Genomic DNA, 22,248 nt, shown 5'->3' with positions numbered 1-22,248 from the left:
ACCTCTTTAATAAGCTCCAATTTCGTGTCCTTAAGTTCTTTCATCATGTCTATAAGTTTTTTGTCCAAATTTTCTATTGCCGATTGCCACTCTTTTTTCGACATCGTGGGGCTTGCTTTAGCTCGCTCCCACGAATCTGCTCTCTTCCTCAGCTCCGTGGCGTATAATTAAACGTTTTCCTTTTTTTTAAATGTCCAAATCTTTGCCAAAATTAATTTTTTATATCCAAAATGTCGGGCGTCTTTTCTCTATGGTTTCTCTATGTTATTGTAATCCAAGATGGCCTACTTCCTCTTCCGCTGAAGCCACGACCCTTCCACTTTCAAAGATGGCGATTCCCCACTTCCTGTCCTTTGGCAAGGGCCGCTTCCCTCCAGCCACTCTATTGTTGTTACGCACTTCCTGTCTCCCGTCTTCCCACAGCAGGTCTCGCGATGGTGTCTTTTTCCCACAGCTCCAAAACCACAGGTATTCAAAACAATAGTCCGATTTTTGTAATAACTTCTTTAAACTTAGTCTCTTTTAAAATACAACTCCTGCCAAGTCTTCACCTCCTTTTCACTAGTCTGTTGCAGTTTAAAAATCTACTTTCTTTCCTCTCTGTTTTTGTCAATCTGTCCCGTTTTAAGAGATAGCGATCTTTACCTTCTCTTCAACTTTCTCGGGTTGTAATCGCTGTTTCGATCTTAAATTCTCCTCTCGACTTCCCTCCCCGATCGAAGCTTGGGTATGTAGGTCTTATGCCAGCCGAATTGGCCCCAAAATTGCCGCAGAGATTATAGCCGACCCGTCGCAAGGTGGGACCTCAAGGATCGGGGGGGAGACTCCTTGTGTAGAGCCCCCCCTCGTCCGAGATCTAGCTCACCCTAGGGTCTTGAGCGTTCTTTGCCTGCTCCCCGCCTGAGAGCAGTCGGCCGCGGGTTATTTTCACCCCTCCGGCCGGTTAAAACGGCAATCCGGTCAGCTCCACAAATGGAGCTGCGTTAGACCTCCATGAATCCCAAACCGGAAGTCTCGGAACAGGATCGTTCTGAACACCTGGGATGACGAGCAGTGGACGGAATGTTTCCGAATGGATCGGGCAACGTTCACGGAATTGGTTGATGTGCTTCGTTCCCGACTGCTCCGACAACGCACCAACATGAGAGAACCTGTCTCCCCGGAGCAGCGAGTGGCTGTGACCATATGGTTCCTAGCCACTGGTGCATCTTACCGTGTGGCTGGAGATCAATTTGGACTGGGGCCATCAACTGTTGCCACTGCAGTTTTGGAGGTATGCCGTGCAATGGAGGACGAACTTCTTGGGAAGACCATCTGCCTGGGCAACGAGGTTGGCAAGGTAATTTTTTTTTTATATATATTTTGATTCGATATAACGATTTATCATAGTTGCAAATGAGAAATCAGTAATGTTAGGGATCCTTTTGTTTTTGTGTGGAAAATATTTTCTTGCGTTAGGTAGCATCATCAAATTTGGATATATTTTTTTTAAATAATATTGTCAGTTCGATATGACGATTTATCAATGGAACAAAAAAATAGCAATTAGAGAATCCTTTTTTTGTATTGGAGGAAAGATTTTAATACGGTAATTCACATGATTAGAATTGAATTTGATATGATCTGTTTCAGATAATGGATGGATTTGCTAGACTCGGATTCCCACACTGCATCGGGGCCATTGATGGGACCCACATCCCTATCGGGGCACCAGGTGGAAGCCCGGAACAGTACGGCAACCGGAAAATGTTCTCATCGATGCTTTTGCAGGGGACAGTGGACTACACTGGACGCTTCATAGATGTTGAAATCGGATGGAGCGGAAAAAATCATGATGCCTTTGTTTTTAAAAACTCATGTATCTGTGCGGCGATGGATGCTGGGACATTTGTGCCTGGAAATCCCACACTTAACCTGGAAGGAGTGTCTGTGCCTCCCATTATTATTTCGGATGGCGCGTACCCAATGCGCCCCTGGCTTATGAAGCCGTATGGGAAGATTGCAAAAACACAACGAGAGCGGAACTTTGACAGGTGTCTCTCCCGTTCGAGAAATCAGGTCGAACGGAGTTTCGGAAGGCTGAAGGGGCGCTGGCAGATCTTATTGCAAAGACTAAAAGCCAGGGAGGAAAATCTTGTCACCATCATCACAGCTTGTGTAATATTACACAACATCTGCGAAGCTAGGGGACAGCAGGTCTTGGGGGAGCTGAGAGATCCCTCTCCTGTACTGCTGCCTGAAGAGGATGAGGAAATGGTGGACAACAACAATGCTATACTTGAGAAAGGGAAGGTGGTGCGGGATGCTCTAGCCACCTTCATGGAATCTCAAATGAGGCGCCAAAACTAATTTCTAATCTACTGTTTTTCAAATAAACAATCGGTCTGAGAAATGTTCTTAGCCATTATCGTTTGCTTGTTTTGTTCTCATGCATGTTTATCAATAAATTGTATTCTTGAATTGTGTGCACTTTCTAGCATTTCTTGGGAGGTTGGAAAATGATTGCTGCTGAAGATGATGCTTTGCAACTTCATTGTGAAAAGTTGGGGGGGGGTTTGACATCATGCGTGGCCGGGATACAGTGACATAGCAATAGATAGGCACAGAGAAGAGGGAGGCCAACTTCTGCAATGAGGGATATGTCGCCAGAGCCTCCTAAGGTGGCCCCAAAGACTCTGATCCTCCTGTGCTTGAGAGATGCGTGGCCGACTAACGCCAGCATGCCCTTTCGATTAAATTTTATGTATGCCATACTGTTAGTTCGTTATTTCTTCAACGCACACCACTTTCGCACCCCATCTTGCTGTCGCTTCTTGCCAGATTATCACTCCTATTGCTAAGCCCGTTTCCCCCTTCAATCAACCCAAATTTATTTTTGAATGTAGAGGCGCCTCACGATAGGCCAACTGTTTTTCATTGACCCTTGACCCAGGATTCCCGCCCAAAATGCCGGCTGCCGCTCGAGCATGCTCAGTTGGAAATATTTTCAACTTCGCTATTACGACGTGAGACTGACATGCCGCCACGACGAAGGGGCGCCTTCTGGTCGGACGAGGAGGTTGATCTGCTCCTGAACCTGATTCTTCAGAGTGGGAAGGTGGAGCGGCTCATGAGTAGCTCCCACCTTCCCACCAAGGTCATTTTTTGGAGGCTGGCCAGGAGGATAACCGACAGGGGCTTCCAGAGAAGCGCGGACCAATGTAGGTCCAAGTTTAAACGGACCAAGGGGGCTTTTTTTGATGCACTGGAGGCATGGCAAGGAATCCCCCGTCAGAGTGGACGTCCTCCCCACTTCAGCAAAATGTTGCAGCTTTGGGAAGCGGCGGGAAGACCACGATGGCAGGAGAGGAGGCATGCCTGTGAGTATATTTGCAAGAGCCTTCACAGCTGTCTCCCTAAGGTTGGACTTAAGAGCATGCTGTCTTAAGAACCCACCATGTTTTGTGGAGGAATTACCATTATTCCTTTAGATTTCCTTTGGATGTTCATGGAATACTGATGTGCATTGATTGGGCCAACACTTGTCTTGTCCCTCCGATTTCCACTCTTAGTGTCATCATAGACAGATTTATCCTTTGACACCACGCACATCCTCCACATTTTCCCTCAAAAATCACTATTAAAGCTAATAATCTCTCACTTGGTGTGGATAGTGCATCTCATCAAATTATGCCACCCCCCCCCCCGGGCCATTATGAATGGTGTTCCCGGTTATTTTGTGCATGCATCAAAAAAAAAAAATCATGCCTCTGTCAAATCATGGGCAAAATGTAGTTGTTCACCTATTGTGAACTCAATTATTTTCGTGTTTGAGCCAATGCCCTGTGTTCATCAGAGAAATTATATCACCCACCCTGTGATCAGTGTCCAGGATGGATTTTAAGACATTTGTGTTCATCATTGTGTCTCATACATCTCCCACAACTTTCACAGCTGTTCGAAGAGGCAGAGAGAGCCAACATGAGGGGGCAGCAGCACATGGAGCCTCACAGCCAGGACATGATCTGAGTAGCGAGGAGGAGACGCAGGAGACCAGATCTTCAGCAGCGGTTGATGCCTCTCAAGGTAAGCTGCATTTGCAGCGTTCTACTGTAGGAATAATTTTTTGTTTTTTAAAAAAAGCAGTCTCCTAAAATCAGAGGTTGTACTGTGTCTTCTGTCTGCGGATGCCCATGCCCTGCAACCACCTCTTCGTTACACCGAGAATAGAGTTTGGCTACTGTTACGGCAATGAGCACATAAACGGTTTGGGAAACAAGTGAACTTTATTTAAAAAAAATTTACTTTCTGAGTCAAGGAACATAATGTGGATGACAGCAAACTTTCACAACTAAAAACTTACCAACTTTTTTCCATGCAGCAAAATTTTTCCACTCCCAAAATCAAGTAATTATAAGTGGAACAACTAGAACTCAATCCCAACCCTTCTCACAATTGACATTTGCTAGGACATCTCCCTAAGATTTGTTTTTCCTTTTCTTAGATGCAGCCATGGAGGAACGTGCCAGTGATGATGAGAATCCATCCACCAGCGCACAGCAACCACCCCAGGCATCCTCCCAACAAACCTCCCTCGAGAGCATCCACGCAGCTATACGCTCTCTGGAAGCAAGGATGACATCCTACGGTAGGTTTATACGTTAGGTGTTGTTTGAAAAAACATGTACCGCAAAAGGAAGACATTTCCTGCCACAGTTTTGTTTTATCTTTTCAGCTCGCAAGCAGCAAAGCCAGTTTAGGACTCTGGAGAGTCGAGTGGCGAGGCAAGGGCGTCGACTCCTGGCTTTGGAGAGGAGGGGGCGACAAAGCGAAGGGTTGCCTGATCAGCCAGCGTCAAGTGGGCAGGACCCCTGACCTGACCGAACCCATTGTTTTGTCTGCTGTTATGGTTTATCTTGGGTTATTTGTTGAAAGTTTGATTGTTAATAGTTTCTGCTTGTTAATGGTTAAATAAAACAGTATTTCAACAACTCCAATGAACTGATTAATTTCAAGTATGGTAACATTTTGAATTTTCACAGACAAACAGATGGATGTTGTGTGCAAGCGCATACCTTGAGCAGTGGCCAAAACCAAAAAAGCTCAGATATGTTCTAGACATGTGACTATAGGGTGAGTCGCTCCCTGGCCTTCCCCACACACGATCTTTTGGGTGCACCCTTCCTAGTGTTATCTGTGGCGATGTCTTCCACATGACCATTGGTCAGTTCTGGGAGTTTGGGTGTTTGCTGCATCAGGAAAGCCTCACCAAAGGATTTAAGAGTTTGCACAGTCGCACGCATCACCTCCAGGTTTTGTGACCATGCATCTTGGAACATTCTTCGCTCGAGCCTGGTCTCCTGAAGAAATTCCTGGTGTCTGCGGCCCTCCTCCTCACGCCACTTTTTGGTCTCCTCTTGCTCCTGCCTTCGAAGGGCCAACTCCTCCTGGTGTTCTGCGGATGCTAGACTAAGTAACTTCTCTGCTGCACTGGTAATAGCAGACACAGGCCTTTTCCGACATCTGATGTTGTCCAGGCGTGTTCCTGGCGATAAATCTGGCGTTGTCATTTCCATGGAACCTAGTCAGTGGTAGATTGAGATTATTGTTGTGTGCAGTGTGTATCCATCCCCCGCCCTCTCAAAAATCCAGCCAACATTCTATCCTTTCCTCTATTTTTTCAAACAATGTACCATCAGAGAATCTGCAGTGTGCATATTTTAACTGCGAGGTCCAGGATACACATGAAGCAAAAGTTGCTGTGATGGGTGGTCATGACCAAAAACATGGAATGGGGACATACTAGTGTTTTTTATAGTTCACGAAAATGGTCCAATCTACAAGATAACACCACAAATGGAATTATTATAGAGGTGTTGAAAAATGTTAGGAAAAAATACATTTAATAGAAAGCAAGGAATTGTGCTGTTAGGGGTGGGTGGGTACGATTTCAACGCAATCTCTCCAATCGCTGAGTGACATGTCAGCTGGTCCTTTCCTGGGTCAACATCATCACATACTTACCTTCAGTAGTAGAACGTGGTGATGGGGGGTTGTTTTCCTTGTCCAAAAAATCTTCCTGCATGGTGAATCCCCGGTCAATGAAACCTGCAGAAATAAGTTGAAAGACATATCAACATGCTTTGTCAGTAATTGAACCCAGATTTTATTGCTGCATTTTTGATCACAGTAGGAATTCATTCCGCTGGGCTTGCACTGACTCGTGTTCTTTCCCCTCAACCACAAGTCCCGACATACAGTGAAATGTCTGCCTCCTTATGTGTCCCCATCAATCCACCCTCATGCAGGAAAACAGGGCCACACATAACTTGTCCCCCTGTAAGCAGTAATCCCAGGCTTCTTAAAAAAGGCTGGGACTGATGCTTTGCCACACTAGACTTTGGAAGGTGGTCAAAGCAATGTGCCACAGTATAAACAGATCTCAAGACATCTCTCACCATCATCAAGGAGGCCATCCGGTGTGGCATCCAGGTCTGGTTCCAGAGCATGCCCTTCTGCCTCAATCAGGCCATTACAGTCTTCTGAAGCAAAGGAACAAAAGGAGGAACAGGATTTTTGGTGAATGGTAAATGTACATGCCTCAATGCATAAACCCCCTCCACTATCTGTTGCCATCGTTTGGTCATTAAGGGCCAAGCTGCAAGTGACGCCTGAGACTGGTAGGTCACTTATCAAATTTCCTCAGGATGTGAAGGGAAATGTAGGCATCCAGGTCTTGCAGCCGTGATGTGTAGCAAAGCTTCGAGACCCCGCTTACTAAATTGCCAATCACTACCTGAGTCAAGTGGACTAGTGTCCAACCGGTGTCTGGTGTTCCTTGTTGATTGGCTCTATACAGAATCACCTTAAGCCGCCCCACCACTGCTGGAGAGGCACATTTCCAACATGTAATGTTGACATAATACAAATGCTAATGCTGAATCGTCTCCGTCCCAATTGTGTCAATTTACTGATGTGCTATACTACAATATTACCTGTATGATAAGGTGTTGACATTCTTATTTCCGCGGGATTACAGGTATGTAGGTCGTGGGAGAAAAGCTCTTCTGATCCCCTCTGGAGCACCAATGTTTCCGGCTGCACTTGACCCACCACCTGCAGCACCATGCTTCTTGCGATGCGTTTCGGGTTAACACTTGCATCACCACGTAGAATACTCTCAAGCTCACGGTAGTAGGGGCAAGTGATGGGTGCATTTCCAGACCTGTTGTTATGCGCAACAACCTTTTTGTATTCGAGACGCATGGTCTTGGTCTTAGACCTGCACTCCAGAGCCGATCTTCTATGTCCCCTTGTTGCCATCTGCTCGGAGATGCGTTCGAAGTAGTCAAGGTTTCTGTGTGTATTCCGAAGTGCCTCCTGTATTTTTTCCTCTCCCCAAAAGTGAAGGAGGTCCATAATTTCTCGGTGTCTCCAAGAGATCCCCCGCTTAACATAACTGTCTCCTCCGTGAGACATGGTTGTTTTAGAACGGGCGATCAAGAGACTGCAGTTATATCACTGAAGGTAAAGCTTTGGCAGGCTGTGTGTCTCACAGACGCGTTGAACTTCCCTTGTTAATTTCGAAAGCAAAAGTGATTTCCGCGCGCCTGCTGCATATTCAATCGGGCTTCCTTCCGCGCCAAAATTAACGGCTAAAAGTATCTACTTTCGTCGTTGCGATACTCCAAAAGCGGTCAATGTTTGCACCAAAAAAAAAAAGTTTTATTAAAAAAGTGGAGGGACAATGGAAGTATCAGAGGAGATTTGGATAATGGGATGGAGAATTTGTGAATGAATGAACAATCTTTTCGGCATGATCGATTGAATGTGGTTTTTGGACAAATAAGATAGAAATGCCTGTTCCACATTGGATTTCACCATAATGATGCTTGTAAAAAATGCAATATCGTTATACCATCTACGTTCGCCAAAAAAAATTTTTTTTCGTGAAGAGATGGGGTCTGTGGGTGTTTGGGAGGGGTGGAACTTTGGCGCGCCTAGACATGTGATCAAGAAGCGTTGCAAGCGGAACATAATCGATATGGGGCAGTCACATGGAGACGGACGCAGGCAAAGTAAAGAGTGAGAAGACGTCATGGGGACAAACGTTATAGAGACGAAACGAGGTGGGTATTCTGTGGAACATGACGTTCTTTTAACGCAATTTTTTTGCCAGTGTGACGACGGCCATGATCTTTCCTTCCCATGACATACCCTAATTATGATAGCTTCAGTTTAGCTTCTAGGGAGAATTCAGGCTTGATTTGATCTAGAACCCACTTGTTTGTCTATTTGGCCATCCATGGTATTGTAAAACTCTCCTCCTATGCCACATTTGAATACATTTCCTTCCTTTTTTGAGTCCTGTGGCATCTTAGAGACCAACAAAATTTTCAGAGTGTAAGCTTTCAAGAATCAGAGCTTCCTTCAGAGAGCTGAAGAAGTGAGTTCTGACTCTCAAACCTCTCTAAGGTGCCACTGGACTCAAATCCTGCTGTTCTACTGCTGTTCTAGTGTAAACCAGCATGGTTACCCACCTAAAATTTTTTTCCTGTTAGCTTTCCTCACTGTCCAACTCTCACACCCATACATAGTAATAGGGAATGTCATAGTATAAATTATGTTGATCTTGGTCCCCAGAGACTCTTCTTTAGCCTTAGGGATCTTTTCTAGTTCCTTCATGTCTTCCCTTTCAAGTTTCAATCTCATTCTGATTTCATGGATGCAGTCTCCCCCCTCGGTTGATGATTGAGCCAAGGAATAGAAAAACTAACAATTTCAATTTTTTCATCGTCAATCTTAAAATTTTGTAATTCCCCAGTAGTCATCACTTTTGTTTTCTTGATGTTCAAATGTAATCCTTCTTTGGCACTTTCTCCTTTAACCTTCAACAGTAGTCTTTTCAAGTCATCATTGTTTTCTGCTAGCAATGTGGAGTCATCTACGTATCTCAAATTGTTACTGTTCCTTCCACCAATTTTTACTCCACCTTCATTTAAATATAATCCAGATTTCCTTATGATTTGTTCTGCATATTTGTTTGTTTATGTTCTTTATAGTCTGCCTTTCTCACTGAGACTCAAGGCAGATTACATAGTGTGAGATTAGTACAATCTATATCAAGGACATTTCCATACAGTGTCAAGGACATTTCCATAAACAATGTCATAGGATTTGACAAAGACAGCATTAGCAAGGATCCAATACAGAGTTGAAACAGAACTTAATCAATTCTAGGACTGACATTAGATAACATGAAGCACTGGTTGTATATAGGAGTACATAGGTTGTTTTTTTTAATAATTTTTTTTATTGGATGGGTCAGTATACACCAATCATAATATTCAATATCAATATCCATCACATTATATCACTCCCACCCATTCCCCCCTCCTTTTCAGTTGACTTCCAACAGTTTTCCATTCCCTTCATCTACATTACATCACTATCTCCTATATTAATTTCTACATTATAATATATAATATAACATATCTATATCTACCATGTTTTAAATAAGTCTCTAATATTACTTTCAAGACTATAATATAAAATATACTATATCATTCTTACTTATACACTATCCATATTTTCACCTCTAGCTAATATAAAGTAAAAATCCATTCCCCCCTCTTAACAATTATCAAAGACCACATTTTGCCTTTCATGTCCCACTTTTTTTCCACATAATTCTTAAGTTTCTCCCAACTCATAACATATCTTGTTCTTTCAACTTCCTTGTTAGCTTGTCCATTTCTGCCATATTTAGTAATTTCAGAATCCAGTCTTCCACTGATGGTATCTCTTGAGTCTTCCACAACTGTGCATAAGACATCCCAGCCGCAGTTATCATATAAAACACCATTGTTCTGTCCATTCTATCAAATTCTTCTAGGTTCATACTTAATAACAACAATTCTGGGTTCTTAATCACATTTTTCTGTAAAATATCTGACATAACCTCTACAATTTCCCCTCAGAATTGTTTAGCTTTTTCACAAGTCCACCACATATGATAAAAAGAACCTTCATGTTTCTTACACTTCCAACACTTATCTGACATTTGACTATTACCATTTGCTAACTTTTTTGGCATTAAATACCATCTATACATCATTTTATACACATTTTCTCTTATAGTGGTACATAGTGGTACATTATAGTGGTACATTTTCTCTTATAGTGGTACATGTTTTTATAGTATTTTTCCTCAACCTTTCCAAAGTTCCATCGGTATATCTTTATTACAATTTATTGCCCACTTCACTATCTGTACTTTAACTATCTCATCTTCTGTAAACCATTTTAACAGAATCTTATATACTTCAGATATCATCTTTTTCCCCTCTTGAAGTAAACATTCTTCTAGTTCTGAGTTTTTAGTCCTAAATCCTACCTTTCTACGATCTGTATCATATAAGTCTTTTATTTGTCTATATTGAAACCAACCATACTGAAACAGCAGTTCTTCATTGGTTTTAAGTATATATTTATCACAATCTACTCTTAAAATTTCTTTATATGTCCTCCACTCCTCTCCATCATATCCCACCTTTGGGTTTACAACTTCTGCAGGTATAATCCACATTGGAGTCTCTTCATCTAAATATCTCTTATATCTTTTCCAAACCGCAAATAAACTCCGTCTCACAGCTCCATCTCACAGCTCTTGTCTTCTCATACCACAGATACGCATGCCATCCAAAAAATTTGTTATATCCTTCCAACTTCAATAGCTTGTGGTTTTTCAATAACATCCACTCTTTCAACCAAACCAGACATATAGCTTCGTGATACAATTGCAAATTCGGTAATTGTAGTCCGCCTCTCTCCTTAGCATCATATAATACCTTCATCTTGACTCTGGGCTTCTTCCCTGCCCATACGAAGTTCAAAATCTTCCTTTGCCATTTTTCAAATTGCTTATTATCTTTCACAATTGGTATTGTTTGCATTAAAAACATTATCCTCCAAAGTACATTCGTCTTAATTACAGCAATGCAACCCAACCATGATAAATTCATTTTGTTCCATTTCAACATGTCCATATCTATTTGCTGACATAATTTGTCATAGTTGTTTTTAAAAAGATCAATATTTTTCGCAGTCAACTCAATACCTAGATATTTTATTTTATGGCCTACCTCACAGTTTGTTATCTCCATTAAATTGTGTTGTTCTTGCTTAGACATATTTTTACATATTAATTTTGATTTGCTCTTATTCACGTAAAATCCTGCTAAATCCCCAAATTCTTTTATTTTCTCCATCAATCTTGGCATATTTTGGATTGGATCTTCCACTATCACCATAATATCATCGGCAAAAGCTCTCACTTTATATGAGAATCCTTTAATTTTCAAGCTTCTTATCATATCATCTTCACGTATCTGCCTCAATAGAATTTCCAATACCATCACAAACAACAATGGGGAGAGTGGACATCCTTGTCTTGTTCCTTTTCTGATTTCCAACTTTTTTGTTATATCACAGTTTACGATTATAGCTGCAGATTGGTCTTTATATATTGCCTTCACTGCTTGAATAAACATCTTGCCCATTTGCATCTTTTCCATCATGGCAAACATAAAGTCCCAATTTAAATTGTCAAAAGCTTTTTCTGCATCCACAAAGAAAAAAACGACTTTTCCCCCTGGATTCTTATCATAGTACTCTATTGCATTCAGTACTACTCTTAAATTGTCTTTTATTTGTCTATCCGGCAGAAAACCTGCTTGTTCCTCTGCTATAAACTCCACCAACCAGGTTTTAAGTCTTTCAGCCAATATTTTTGCAAAAATCTTATAGTCATTATTAGTCAGAGATATCGGTCTATAGTTTTTAACATTCGTTAAATCCTGTGCATCTTTCGGTATCAGTGAGATGTTGGCGTCATTCCATGTTTCCGGTATTTCCTGTCCTTCTAATATTGCGTTCATTACTTTTTGCATCAATTATACTAATTCATCCGCCAATACTTTGTATAATTTAGCTGTAATTCCATCTGGTCCTGGCGCCTTTCCCACTTTCGTTGCTTGTATCGCCTTCATAATTTCTGTTACTGTAATTTTAGCATTCAAATTGTCTTTCAATTTCTTAGGCACCTCTGGCAATTTCATTTTATGAAAAAATTCCTCCATTAGCCTTTTGTCAATAGGTTTTTTCTGATATAATTTCGCATAATATTTATAAAATGCTCTCCAAATTGCATTTGCTCTTTTCCATCTTCTATAATTTTGCTTATTATTTTCTTCTCTCTCTTTTTCTTCAACTGCCATGCTAGATATTTCCCAGGTTTGTTGGCTCCTTCAAAAGATTTTTGTTTCAGTCTTTTCAGTTCCCATTCCACCTTCTTGTTTTCCATCACTTTTATTTGTTCCTGTAACATTCTAATCTCATGTTGCAATTTCTTTTTACCTGGTCTTTTCTTTAATTGTTGCTCTTTTTGCGTCATCTTTTCTTGAATTTCCTTCAATTTCAATTCTTTATTCTTCTTATCTCTGGCATTTAGATCTATCAGTACTCCTTGAATAACAGCCTTATAGGTATCCCATACTTTATGAATTGATACACCTTGATCCACATTGTATTGAATAAAGCATTTAGTCTCTTTTTTTAAGAACATCCAAATTTGCTTGGCTAAGCAGGAGATCTTCATTTAATCTCCATCTCAGTTTTTTCCTTCTCATTCCAAATCTCCACAACATAGGGTTATGATCTGAACTAATTTTTGGAAAAATATCCGTTTCCTTAGTCCACACTGCTAATTCTTTGGATGCCCAAATCATATCTATTCTTGACAATGATTGGTGACTTGCTGAAAAAAAAAGTGTATTGCTTAGTCTTTGGGTTATGCTTTCTCCAAATATCTTCTAAACTTTCTTGTTTTTGAAGTTCAAAAAATGACTTTGGCAATTTTCCCATCTTATTCTTACTCATACTTATTTTTTTGTCTAATTGTAAGTCCACAACACCATTAAAATCCCCTGCCACGATCATATGTCATTTGATCCAACTGAGTCATTATTTCATTAAAAAATTGTTCTTTTGCTCCATTAGGCGCATAGATTCCCAAAATCAATGTTTTTTCCCCATTGCACTCAAATTCCACCGCCAGATATCTACCATCTCTATCACCAACAATCAGTTTTGGTTGCAATTCTTCTTTTATGTAAATTACAATTCCTCTTTTTTTTGCTTTGTTGCCACTGCAAATTCTTTTCCCAATTTCTTATTTTGTAAATACTTATTATCTTGGTCTCTTATATGGGTTTCTTGTAAACAAATTAAATTACATCTTTGTTCGGTAAGCCAATGAAATATTGCCTTGCATTTTGAGGGTGAATTAAGTCCATTTACATTCCATGATATTAATTTATACTCCATATTTAAAGTCTACTTGTTTTAGGTAAGTCCTTTTCGTTCTCCAACAGGAACACTTCCATTGCATGTTTTGATTTAATCGCTTGTCTCACAGTTTGGAACTCAAAATTCAAACCTTCAGGTATTTCCCATCTATATCTTATATTCATAAATTTCAGTTTCTGTGTCAAATCTCTGTATTACTTTCTCTCTCGCAAAACTCTCCTCGGTAACGCCTTCATAATTCTGACCCTTGTCCCCTCAAGTACCAACAGGGATTCAAAATGCTTTCTAATAATTTCCTCCTTCATTCTCTTTGTAGTTAGCTGGACAATAACATCTCTTGGTAGATTCTTTTGCTCTGCATATCTTGAATTCACTCTGTAGGCTATATCCAGGCTGGCCGCCACCTCTTCTTTTTCCTTATTTAGAAATTCTGCTATTATTTCAGTGATTTGTTTCAAGGTTGATCCTCCCATTGTCTCTGGAACATCTCTAAAACGAAGTTATTGTTCCATTGCTTTGCATTCCATCACAACCATCCTGTCACTTAATGCAGATGTTTCTGCTTTTATGCCATCCGTTCTAAGTTCCGACCGCCTGTACCTTCTGCTGTGTTGTTTGCAACTCTTTTTTTATCTCATCAATATTTTTCGCCAACTCTGCCACTTCAGATTTTATAGCCTCTTTAATATCCTTCAATAAATTTTGCTGTGACTCCCGTATCTGCTTTTGCGATTCCTGTAACATTTCTTGTGTCTTTTCTATAATTTCATTTATTTCTTTATTGCCCTCTGTCACTTTTTTGTCCAAGCTTTCAATCGCCATCTGCCAGTCTCTATCTTTATCTTTTTTTGCCATTGCTGGACTTGCCTTGGCACCCCACGAATCCGCTCTCTTTCTCAACTCCGTTTTCTCACCTGTCACTTTAAACTCCCGTATTGCATCTTAAATTAATAGTCCAATTTTTATATCATTCAAAATGCCGGGTGTCTTTTCTCTATGGTACAGTCTATGGTAAAATTCACAACCTTCCCTTACTCAAAATGGCGAATTTCCCTTCTTCTTCAAAATGTCGGGCGTTTTTTCCCTATAATATAGTCTATGGTGAAGTCTTCAACCTTTCCCACACTCAAGATGGTGAATTTCCGCTTCCTCTTCAGGTCCTCTGTCCCACATAGGTTGCACAAGTAGGGAGCTAATGAGCACCTGACACCTTTAACAACTGGAAGCCATTCTGTTTCTTCATATTCTGTCCTAATAGTGGCCTCTTGACCAGAGTACAGGTTGCACATCAAAATAATAAGATATTGTGGCATACTCGTATCTTTTAAACCATCCACAGCTTTTAATGATCCACACAATCAAAGGTTTTGCTGTAATCTATAAAACACAAACTGTTTTTCTTCTGAAATTCTTGTCCATCTTGTTCCATATATAGTAAGAGTCTTTGTTGTAAAATTCTGAGCATCACTTTGCTTGCATGGGAAATTAATGTGATGATCTACTAGTTGCTGCAGTCTTTGATTTCTCCTTTTTTGCAACTGGAATGTAAATTGAGTATTTCCAATCTGTGGGCCATTGTTTTGTTTTTCATATTTGTTGGCATATTCTTAAGATTCTGAGGGACTCAGTTTCTGTAGCTTGAAACAGCTTTACTGATATCCCATTTACTCCAGGTATTTTGTTTCTTCCAATTGCTTTGAGTACAGCTTACACTTCATTTTTTAAAACTGCAGTTCTTCATCAAAAGAAAATCTATCATTCTTTCATCTCTTCTGTATAGTTCTTCAGAGTATTGTTTCCATCTTTCCTTTATTTTGTCCTGATAAGATAATGTATTTCTGTGTTGATCTTTCATCAGCCTTAGCTATGGTTTGAATTTCCTTTTTATTTCATGGATTTTGTGGAACAGGTCTCTTGTTCTTCCTTTGTTGTTGTTCTCTTCTATTTCTTTGCACTGATTATTGTAGTATTTTTTTTTCAGGAATGCTATTTAGATTATATTTTAGCACTATGAATGTTATAGTATTTCTCTTCAGCTTTATTCTAATTTTTTATACTAGCAACTTATGTTCTTGTTTTAGCAGAGATAACAGAGCTTCTCCTGCTTCTAGTTATATAATCTATTTGATTTCTATATTGGCCATTCAGTGACATCCATGTATACAAACATCTGTTCTACTACCTGAAGTCTAGTTTGGATGACTAGAAAATATCAAACGCCACACAGATTTTTAAAAATGAGTCCAGATTAGAGATGGGCATGAACTGAAATACGAACCCAAGTTAAGCATGAACCAGGCTGGTTCGTGGTTCGCGAACCATGGTTCATCAGATCCCATTTCTGACGAACCACCACTAACTTTAGGCTGGTTTGTTTGGTTCTTTTTTTGGTTCATCACTGCAGACAGCCCGGTGCCAATCGATCAGTTTTCTAGGCAACAGGGGATGGACTTCCTGCAGACCTTCTTCTGACGCGGAAGTAACTTCTGGTGGCCCGGAAGTGACCTTCTGCTGACCCAGAAGTGATGATTTTCTGACCTGGATGTGACATTTTCACAAACCAAATGAACCGGTTCGCGAACCAGGGGCAGGTTTGTGAAAGTTCGTGAAATTTGACGAACCATGAACCACATGGTTTGGTTTTTTTCCGGTTCATGCCCATCTCTAGTCCAGATGGGATCCAGAAAATTACAAACCAGTTAGCTCAGCATCCGTTCCAGGTAAATTAGTAGAAACTTATCAAAGATAAAATTACTGTGTATATTGAGGAACAAAGCCTGCTGCGGGACAATGAGTGTGGCTTCTACAAAGGGAAGTCCTGCCTTACCAGCCTTCTTGAGTTCTTCAAGCAGGTTAATGAGTATGGGGGAAATGATGACCCAATAGATGTTATATGCTTGGACTTCCAAAGGGACCTCACCAAAGACTCCTGAATATGCTTAGCAGTCAGGAGAGAGAATGATAGGTCCTCTTATGAATTAAAATTGGAAAAATGATAGGAAGTAGTGAGTAGGAATAACTGGACAGTTCTTGCAACAAAGACAAGTGAGCAGTGGGATCCCACAAGGATCAGTATTGGAACTAGTGCTATTGAATATGTTCATAAATGTTTTGGAATTGGGGGTGAGCAGTGCAATGGCTAATTTTGTGGCTGATATCAAATTATTCAGGATAGTGAAAACCAAGGGGTATTATGAAGAGCTTCAAGAGGTGAGTAGGCAAAAATACGGCAAATGAAGCATATAGTGATGCAAATTGGAACAAACATTCAAAACTTTATATATATATGTATACTGAATAAATAAATAATGTACTGAAATAAATATATATTGAAGGGCTATGAACTGGTCAATACTGAAAAGGAAAGAGATCTTGGAACACTATCTAATGGACAGCTCAATGAACATGCCAACTCAGTGTGCAATGTGCAACAGGCAAATTCCATAGTGGGATTATTAGGGAACTGTAATGCCCTTGTACAGAGCTATGATGAGGCCCATTTGGAATACTGTGGACAGTTCTGGTCATCACATCTCAAAACCAAGAGCTCAAAAAAGTGCAGAAGCAGGCAACCCAAAGGGAGGGGTTAGAACACATTTCCTATGAGCAAAGACTAAAGAGTCTGGGACTTCTCAGTTTAGAAAATAGGTCAGTGAGGAGGGGACATGATTTATATCATGGTTTATAACATTATGCATGAAGTGGAGAAAGTGTACAGAGAGTAAAGTGTACAGATGAGTAAAGAGAAGCACCATATACAGAGACTGCCAACCTCTGAATGTCAACCATAGGAGGCAGCATCTGTGGAAGGTCTTGGCCTCTATGCCCTGTTGGTTGGCCCTCTAGAGCAGCTGTTTGGGCTGCTGTTTGAACCAGGATGTTGGAAACTAGATGGACCAATGGTCTAATCCAGCAGGGCTTCTATGTTCTTATGTTATTCCAAGGTAAACAAATCAAAACACCATGTCTATTAACTGTGTCATGTGACAGCAGTCACATGACACAGAGATTCCTTTTGCTGGCTTGTTCCTTTCCCTCCAGTGTCTCAGTCCTTGATCTTGACTTGTGGATAATGGATAAGATTTTTTTTTAACAAAAACACTTCTTCATCCTAGTGGACAGAAAAGACCCATTTTAACTGAGTCAGAACCAGGGTAAATTTGCCTTCATGATGACCCCATGGAGATTCACTCCATTTGCAGCAGTGATTGCTAACAACAAATTAATGGTGTGTACAAGGATGGGCAGGGAAGACTGATTACTTCTCTTTTGTCCTGCTCCCAAAGCACTTAAACTTGTCAATTACAAATGGCAGAAACAGATAGGAAACCTACTGCATGTTTTTGACTGGTAGGTCAAAAGGAATTCAAGGAACATTACAGGTTCCTGAAAGGGCATGTTTTTGTGTTTTAACATTGAATCTTGTGATCTACAGTATCCCCAGCTGAGGATGCATCTGACCTCACAGCTACCTGCTCTGCAGTAGCCTCTAGGGGAGGAAAAATCCCACAAAAAACAACAAAAGATTTTCCTGTCACCTTGTCGCCCCCTGAAAAAAACTAATCTAAGAGGAGTTAGCCGTGTTAGTCTGTAGTAACAAAATCAAAAAGAGTCCAGTAGCACCTTTAAGACTAACCAATTTTATTGTAGCATAAGCTTTCGAGAACTTGATTCTCGAAAGCTTATGCTACAATAAAATTGGTTATTCTTAAAGGTGCTACTGGACTCTTTTTGATTTTGAAACTAATCTAAAATAGCCTTCAATATAGCACCAGCAACTCTGTCTTCGAGCTCTCTGTAAAATCTCCAGCAAGGTTTAAGGCACATGGAAGTCCTGGAGAAGTAGCCTAGCTTAGATATTTGGTTTATTTATTTTAAAAAGCTTCAAGTTAATAGGATCTTTCAGTGCCCTCTACCGTTACCAGTCACTCAGCTTCCAATTTACTCTGTAATAATGTCAGGTTGGGGCTTTGGGCTGGCAACTTCCCAACCCCTTTCTCAAGCGTGTTTGGAGCAGCAGCCTGCAAATATGCTGAAGTTTAATGCAATCTGTCTTCTTTGGTAATCACATTCCTCCTGCACTGTGTGCTATAAAGATGTATCGGTAAATGCATTTGCTAAAGATATACTTAACAACAACAAAAACGGCTACAAGCCTGATTTACAGGAGGTAGGACAGGAGGCTTGCATATCGAAGGTTGGCAAGGGATGAGGTGTGTTCTGTAGAGAGCTACTTGGGTAAAAGAATGTGCAACAGCTATGCAGAGTCTGCTTCATTTTAAAGCCAAGGAAGAAAAAGAAAAGCACACGTTTTGGGAGCCAGGGACTTCAAAAGATACCAGAGAAAAGACCTTTCTCTGGCAGCCTTAACCTTGCTGATGTGCAGATATACAAAGACCTTCTTTGTAAACAGGAAGGGAAAAAAATCCACCAGGACATGCAACAACATTTGAGCTAATATATCTTGACAATTTCCCCATCTTGTTCTGTTGAGGCTTCTTCTGGGAGCTGGCTGGCAGCTTGTTTCATGTTATACTTAAATCAGGCATCCAGTTTCCTCCTCTCAACATCAATGGAAAGGAAAGTGGCTCTCTCTTTACATAGCCTCAGCCTCTTCCACATACACAAGAATTTCACCCCTCCTTCAGCAAATCACCTTGACCTCCAAGTTTCCGCCTGCAAATGCACAATTCAACTTTGCAAATCTGAAGTCCCCTGAGCTATGACAACCTCCAAGGAAATGCACGGTCAGTCTGGCATTACATACAGAACGGAAGCATCAGATGATGCCACACCCCTTCTTCCCCTGCACACTGCAAACCTCACAGGACATTTTAAATTCTGCACTAGTTCCAGATTACTGCAGTGTATATGGAAGATCCATTGCGTGATTCAAGGGCCAGTGAGTTCAAAAGTGCCTTGAATTAAAACTGTTTTAGACTAATCCACTCATTTTCAAGTAAAAGATATATCTGGGCATATGTACTGTCTATTAGTTTGGATCTACCTTTACGTTAGACTGGAGAATTCAGGGTCCCCATTCCATTTTAGCTGCTCTTTAAATGTCAGGTCCATTGCCCAGTCCCTCCATACTGTTACCCAGCTTTAGATATATGTTGCAATAGCCTCGTGCACCTGTTCCCTTGTTGCTTTCCAGATTCCAGGACGGCAGAGCCCTTATCTTAGATGGCTCACCGCAGCAGCCTTGGGACAGCTTCTTCCATCCCGCTACTGATTGTGTTCTGCTGGATGGGCTAGGAGGGTGGGGGACATGTGGAGGGGTAGATATAATGTATCATGTACTCAATGCATCATTCTTAACAAGAAACCTGTGTACAGCCAGACGCCTTTAATTGCTTCTGTGTATCCTATGGACATTTGTATGGCAAAGCCAAGATATCTCAATAAAACCCATTTACTCAAGAGCCTGGATTTCTTGCTGCAAGGGTTGGGAATCAGCTTCAAAGTATCCTGTCTTCCATAGACTGAGCATCTTCTGGAATAACTTCACAGGTAACATTTTATTAATCTGTGTTGCAAAAGACATGAGCATGGCGGTGTGGACTCCATAGGTATACTGCCAAAGCAAACTCTGTGTGCATGTAGTAAAAGATAAGTGTGTGTTCGGCATTACAAAAAGATGTTATGGCATCTTAAACAATAACTAGTTTTACTTTTCTAAGATTTCTAACAATGTTGGGGCACAATAATAATCTTGCCAGACTAGAAGCCATAATAAACCTAAACTTGCAATTATATATCTAATGCCTTCTTCATTTCTTACGGTCAAGTCTATGGGCATGTGTCTACATACATGCATCTACACATAATACACAAATGAACATGGAAGCACTGACTTTTTTAAAAAAAAGTAAATTCCCCAGAGGATAATTGGAAGAAGAGATGTTAAAAGGGGAGGTCACCATCTCCCTCTTTTAAACCATACTACCCAAGGAGCATTCCTCCTCTTGAGATTCAAATGGCACATGGCAGGGGTTTTTTTTTGCCATACTTAGTGACTAATTTTTCCAAGATGAGCAAAGGAAAAAACAGATTGAGCTGGACCTAACCAGCCTTTCCCCTCATTCTTAACCAATTCCCCTCCTTACTACAGTCCACCTTATTACACTGCATGCAAGTCCCACTATCCACATCATAGATCCCTTCCAGCTCTTTTCATCAGTGGATCCAATGCACTGAAATTCACAGAGACTATGCCACCACTGAAACTAAGGACAGAATTATATGGTATGGAAGACATGTTCTCTGTCTTCCTACCATAATGTGCAGTGTTACTTATTCCTTGTTACAATATAATTACATAGTGTGCGTTCTCACCACACTCCACATCGCTGACTGGTAGGAATTTGAAAAACATGCAACACCAAGATATTAAAACACAGGATAAACTTTTTTGGCAGCAGCTCCGTCACTCCATAATGTCCAGATCCACCCCCAAAAGTTATTCATTTGCCAGAGAAAGAGGCACATCTTACAAAGCAAACCACATGGCCTATTAAAAGATTTATCCAACCTTTTCCCTACACTGAGTCGGTACTTATCCTCAACAACATTTAAACAGGATGGTCTATAGTTACTTGAAGTTGCAGTAATTTAAAGTTCAGCATTACCTTGGATCTCGGGGATTGTATCTTTCCCTACTGTCCCTTGCCATATGAACAAGATGGAGTCTTTAGGTAAAAGCTTAGTCGTTCATGGCTTCTGCCTCCTCCAGATGGAAGATAACTTCTCCTCTGTGTCCAGAGAATTTATAATCTACCTTTGGAAGAGTCCACCTCCACTCTCCCATCCAGCTATTCCTGCTTCAAGAGGAAAGATTTACTATCTAGCCATTTGGCTCTTTGCAGTCTCTGTCTCTTTAAATGTGACATTCTAGAAGGGAGCAAGGTGCTGAACCACTGTCTTATTTCAGCCAGAGCCATTAAAATCTGAAAGAACTAAAGTACTCTACACTTGGAACTTTATGACTAATCCTCCAGCCCCCTCCTTGCCAGGTACTAGTTTGCAGTCAGGTTCTAGCTTAAACACACAGAATGAAATCACAATGACTGATATACTGGGATGAATTCTTGGGTGGCGGTCATCTCTCTAAACCAGGAAAACAGGAGCAAGATATCATATTTGCTTCCACAGCTTTAAAGTTTCTCCATGAATGAAAACAGTCTTGTGACAGACAACTCATTTTTTATGTGGTAGTTGCAATTATGGTAATGTTAATCAGCTCTCTAAGTCTCAGCAGTTGGAGCAAGAGGGAGAATTTGGATATTAGAAGGATCTTCTAACTGACCTTGCCATCACCAGGAACAGCATTACTGAGAGAAGAACATTACCTCGGGGAAACAAAAATGAATTCAACCAGTAAACTGAAGTTGGCAAGAAAGCTACAATTACCTTTTGTGCCAGGCTAACACAGCGCCGATATTCCTTGACTAGCTCTGAGCAGTTGAGCACTTGGTGTTTGTTTTCATTGTAGCACTTCAGGATCTCTGCTTGCAGGTTTGCACATATAGGCTGTGTGTTCCTCCGTCTGTAGGGACAAAAATAAAAGAACACTGACAGTCCCTGCTCTCATTTATTTCTTCAATGCTGCCCACAGTGCCCTGTAAGTAGTGCTAACACCACCAACACAATGGCTTTAAAGTAACACACTGTAATGTAAGAGGTCCTGAGTTCAATCTCTGGCACCTCCAGTTAAAAGGATGTTGGAACTGGCACAGTCCTCTACCTGAGTCCTATTAAAACTGTGGCCAGGCATGAATAGATAACATAGAAGATCCCTACGTAGTAGTGGTTTGACTCAAGCAATTTCATATGCTTGTGAATGTTAATCCCTTCCCTTATTGAACAAACAAGAGTTATTGGAAAGATATTCTTCTAGCA

General features: G+C 40.7%; 1 protein-coding gene across 1 annotated transcript in view; it reads right to left on the bottom strand.

Moving 5' to 3' along the window:
* Nucleotides 1-22,248, bottom strand: part of CHCHD6 (coiled-coil-helix-coiled-coil-helix domain containing 6) — a 301,834-nt gene that overhangs the window by 76,561 nt on the left and 203,025 nt on the right. The window contains exon 7 of the mRNA XM_054975161.1: nt 21,760-21,895. Coding sequence (XP_054831136.1) covers nt 21,760-21,895 — 136 coding nt within the window. The remainder of the gene's footprint in view (nt 1-21,759; nt 21,896-22,248) is intronic.

This window comes from Eublepharis macularius, chromosome 4 (genome assembly GCF_028583425.1).
Source record: "Eublepharis macularius isolate TG4126 chromosome 4, MPM_Emac_v1.0, whole genome shotgun sequence".
Lineage (NCBI taxonomy): Eukaryota > Metazoa > Chordata > Lepidosauria > Squamata > Eublepharidae > Eublepharis > Eublepharis macularius.
This window is presented reverse-complemented; position numbering and strand designations above follow the sequence as displayed.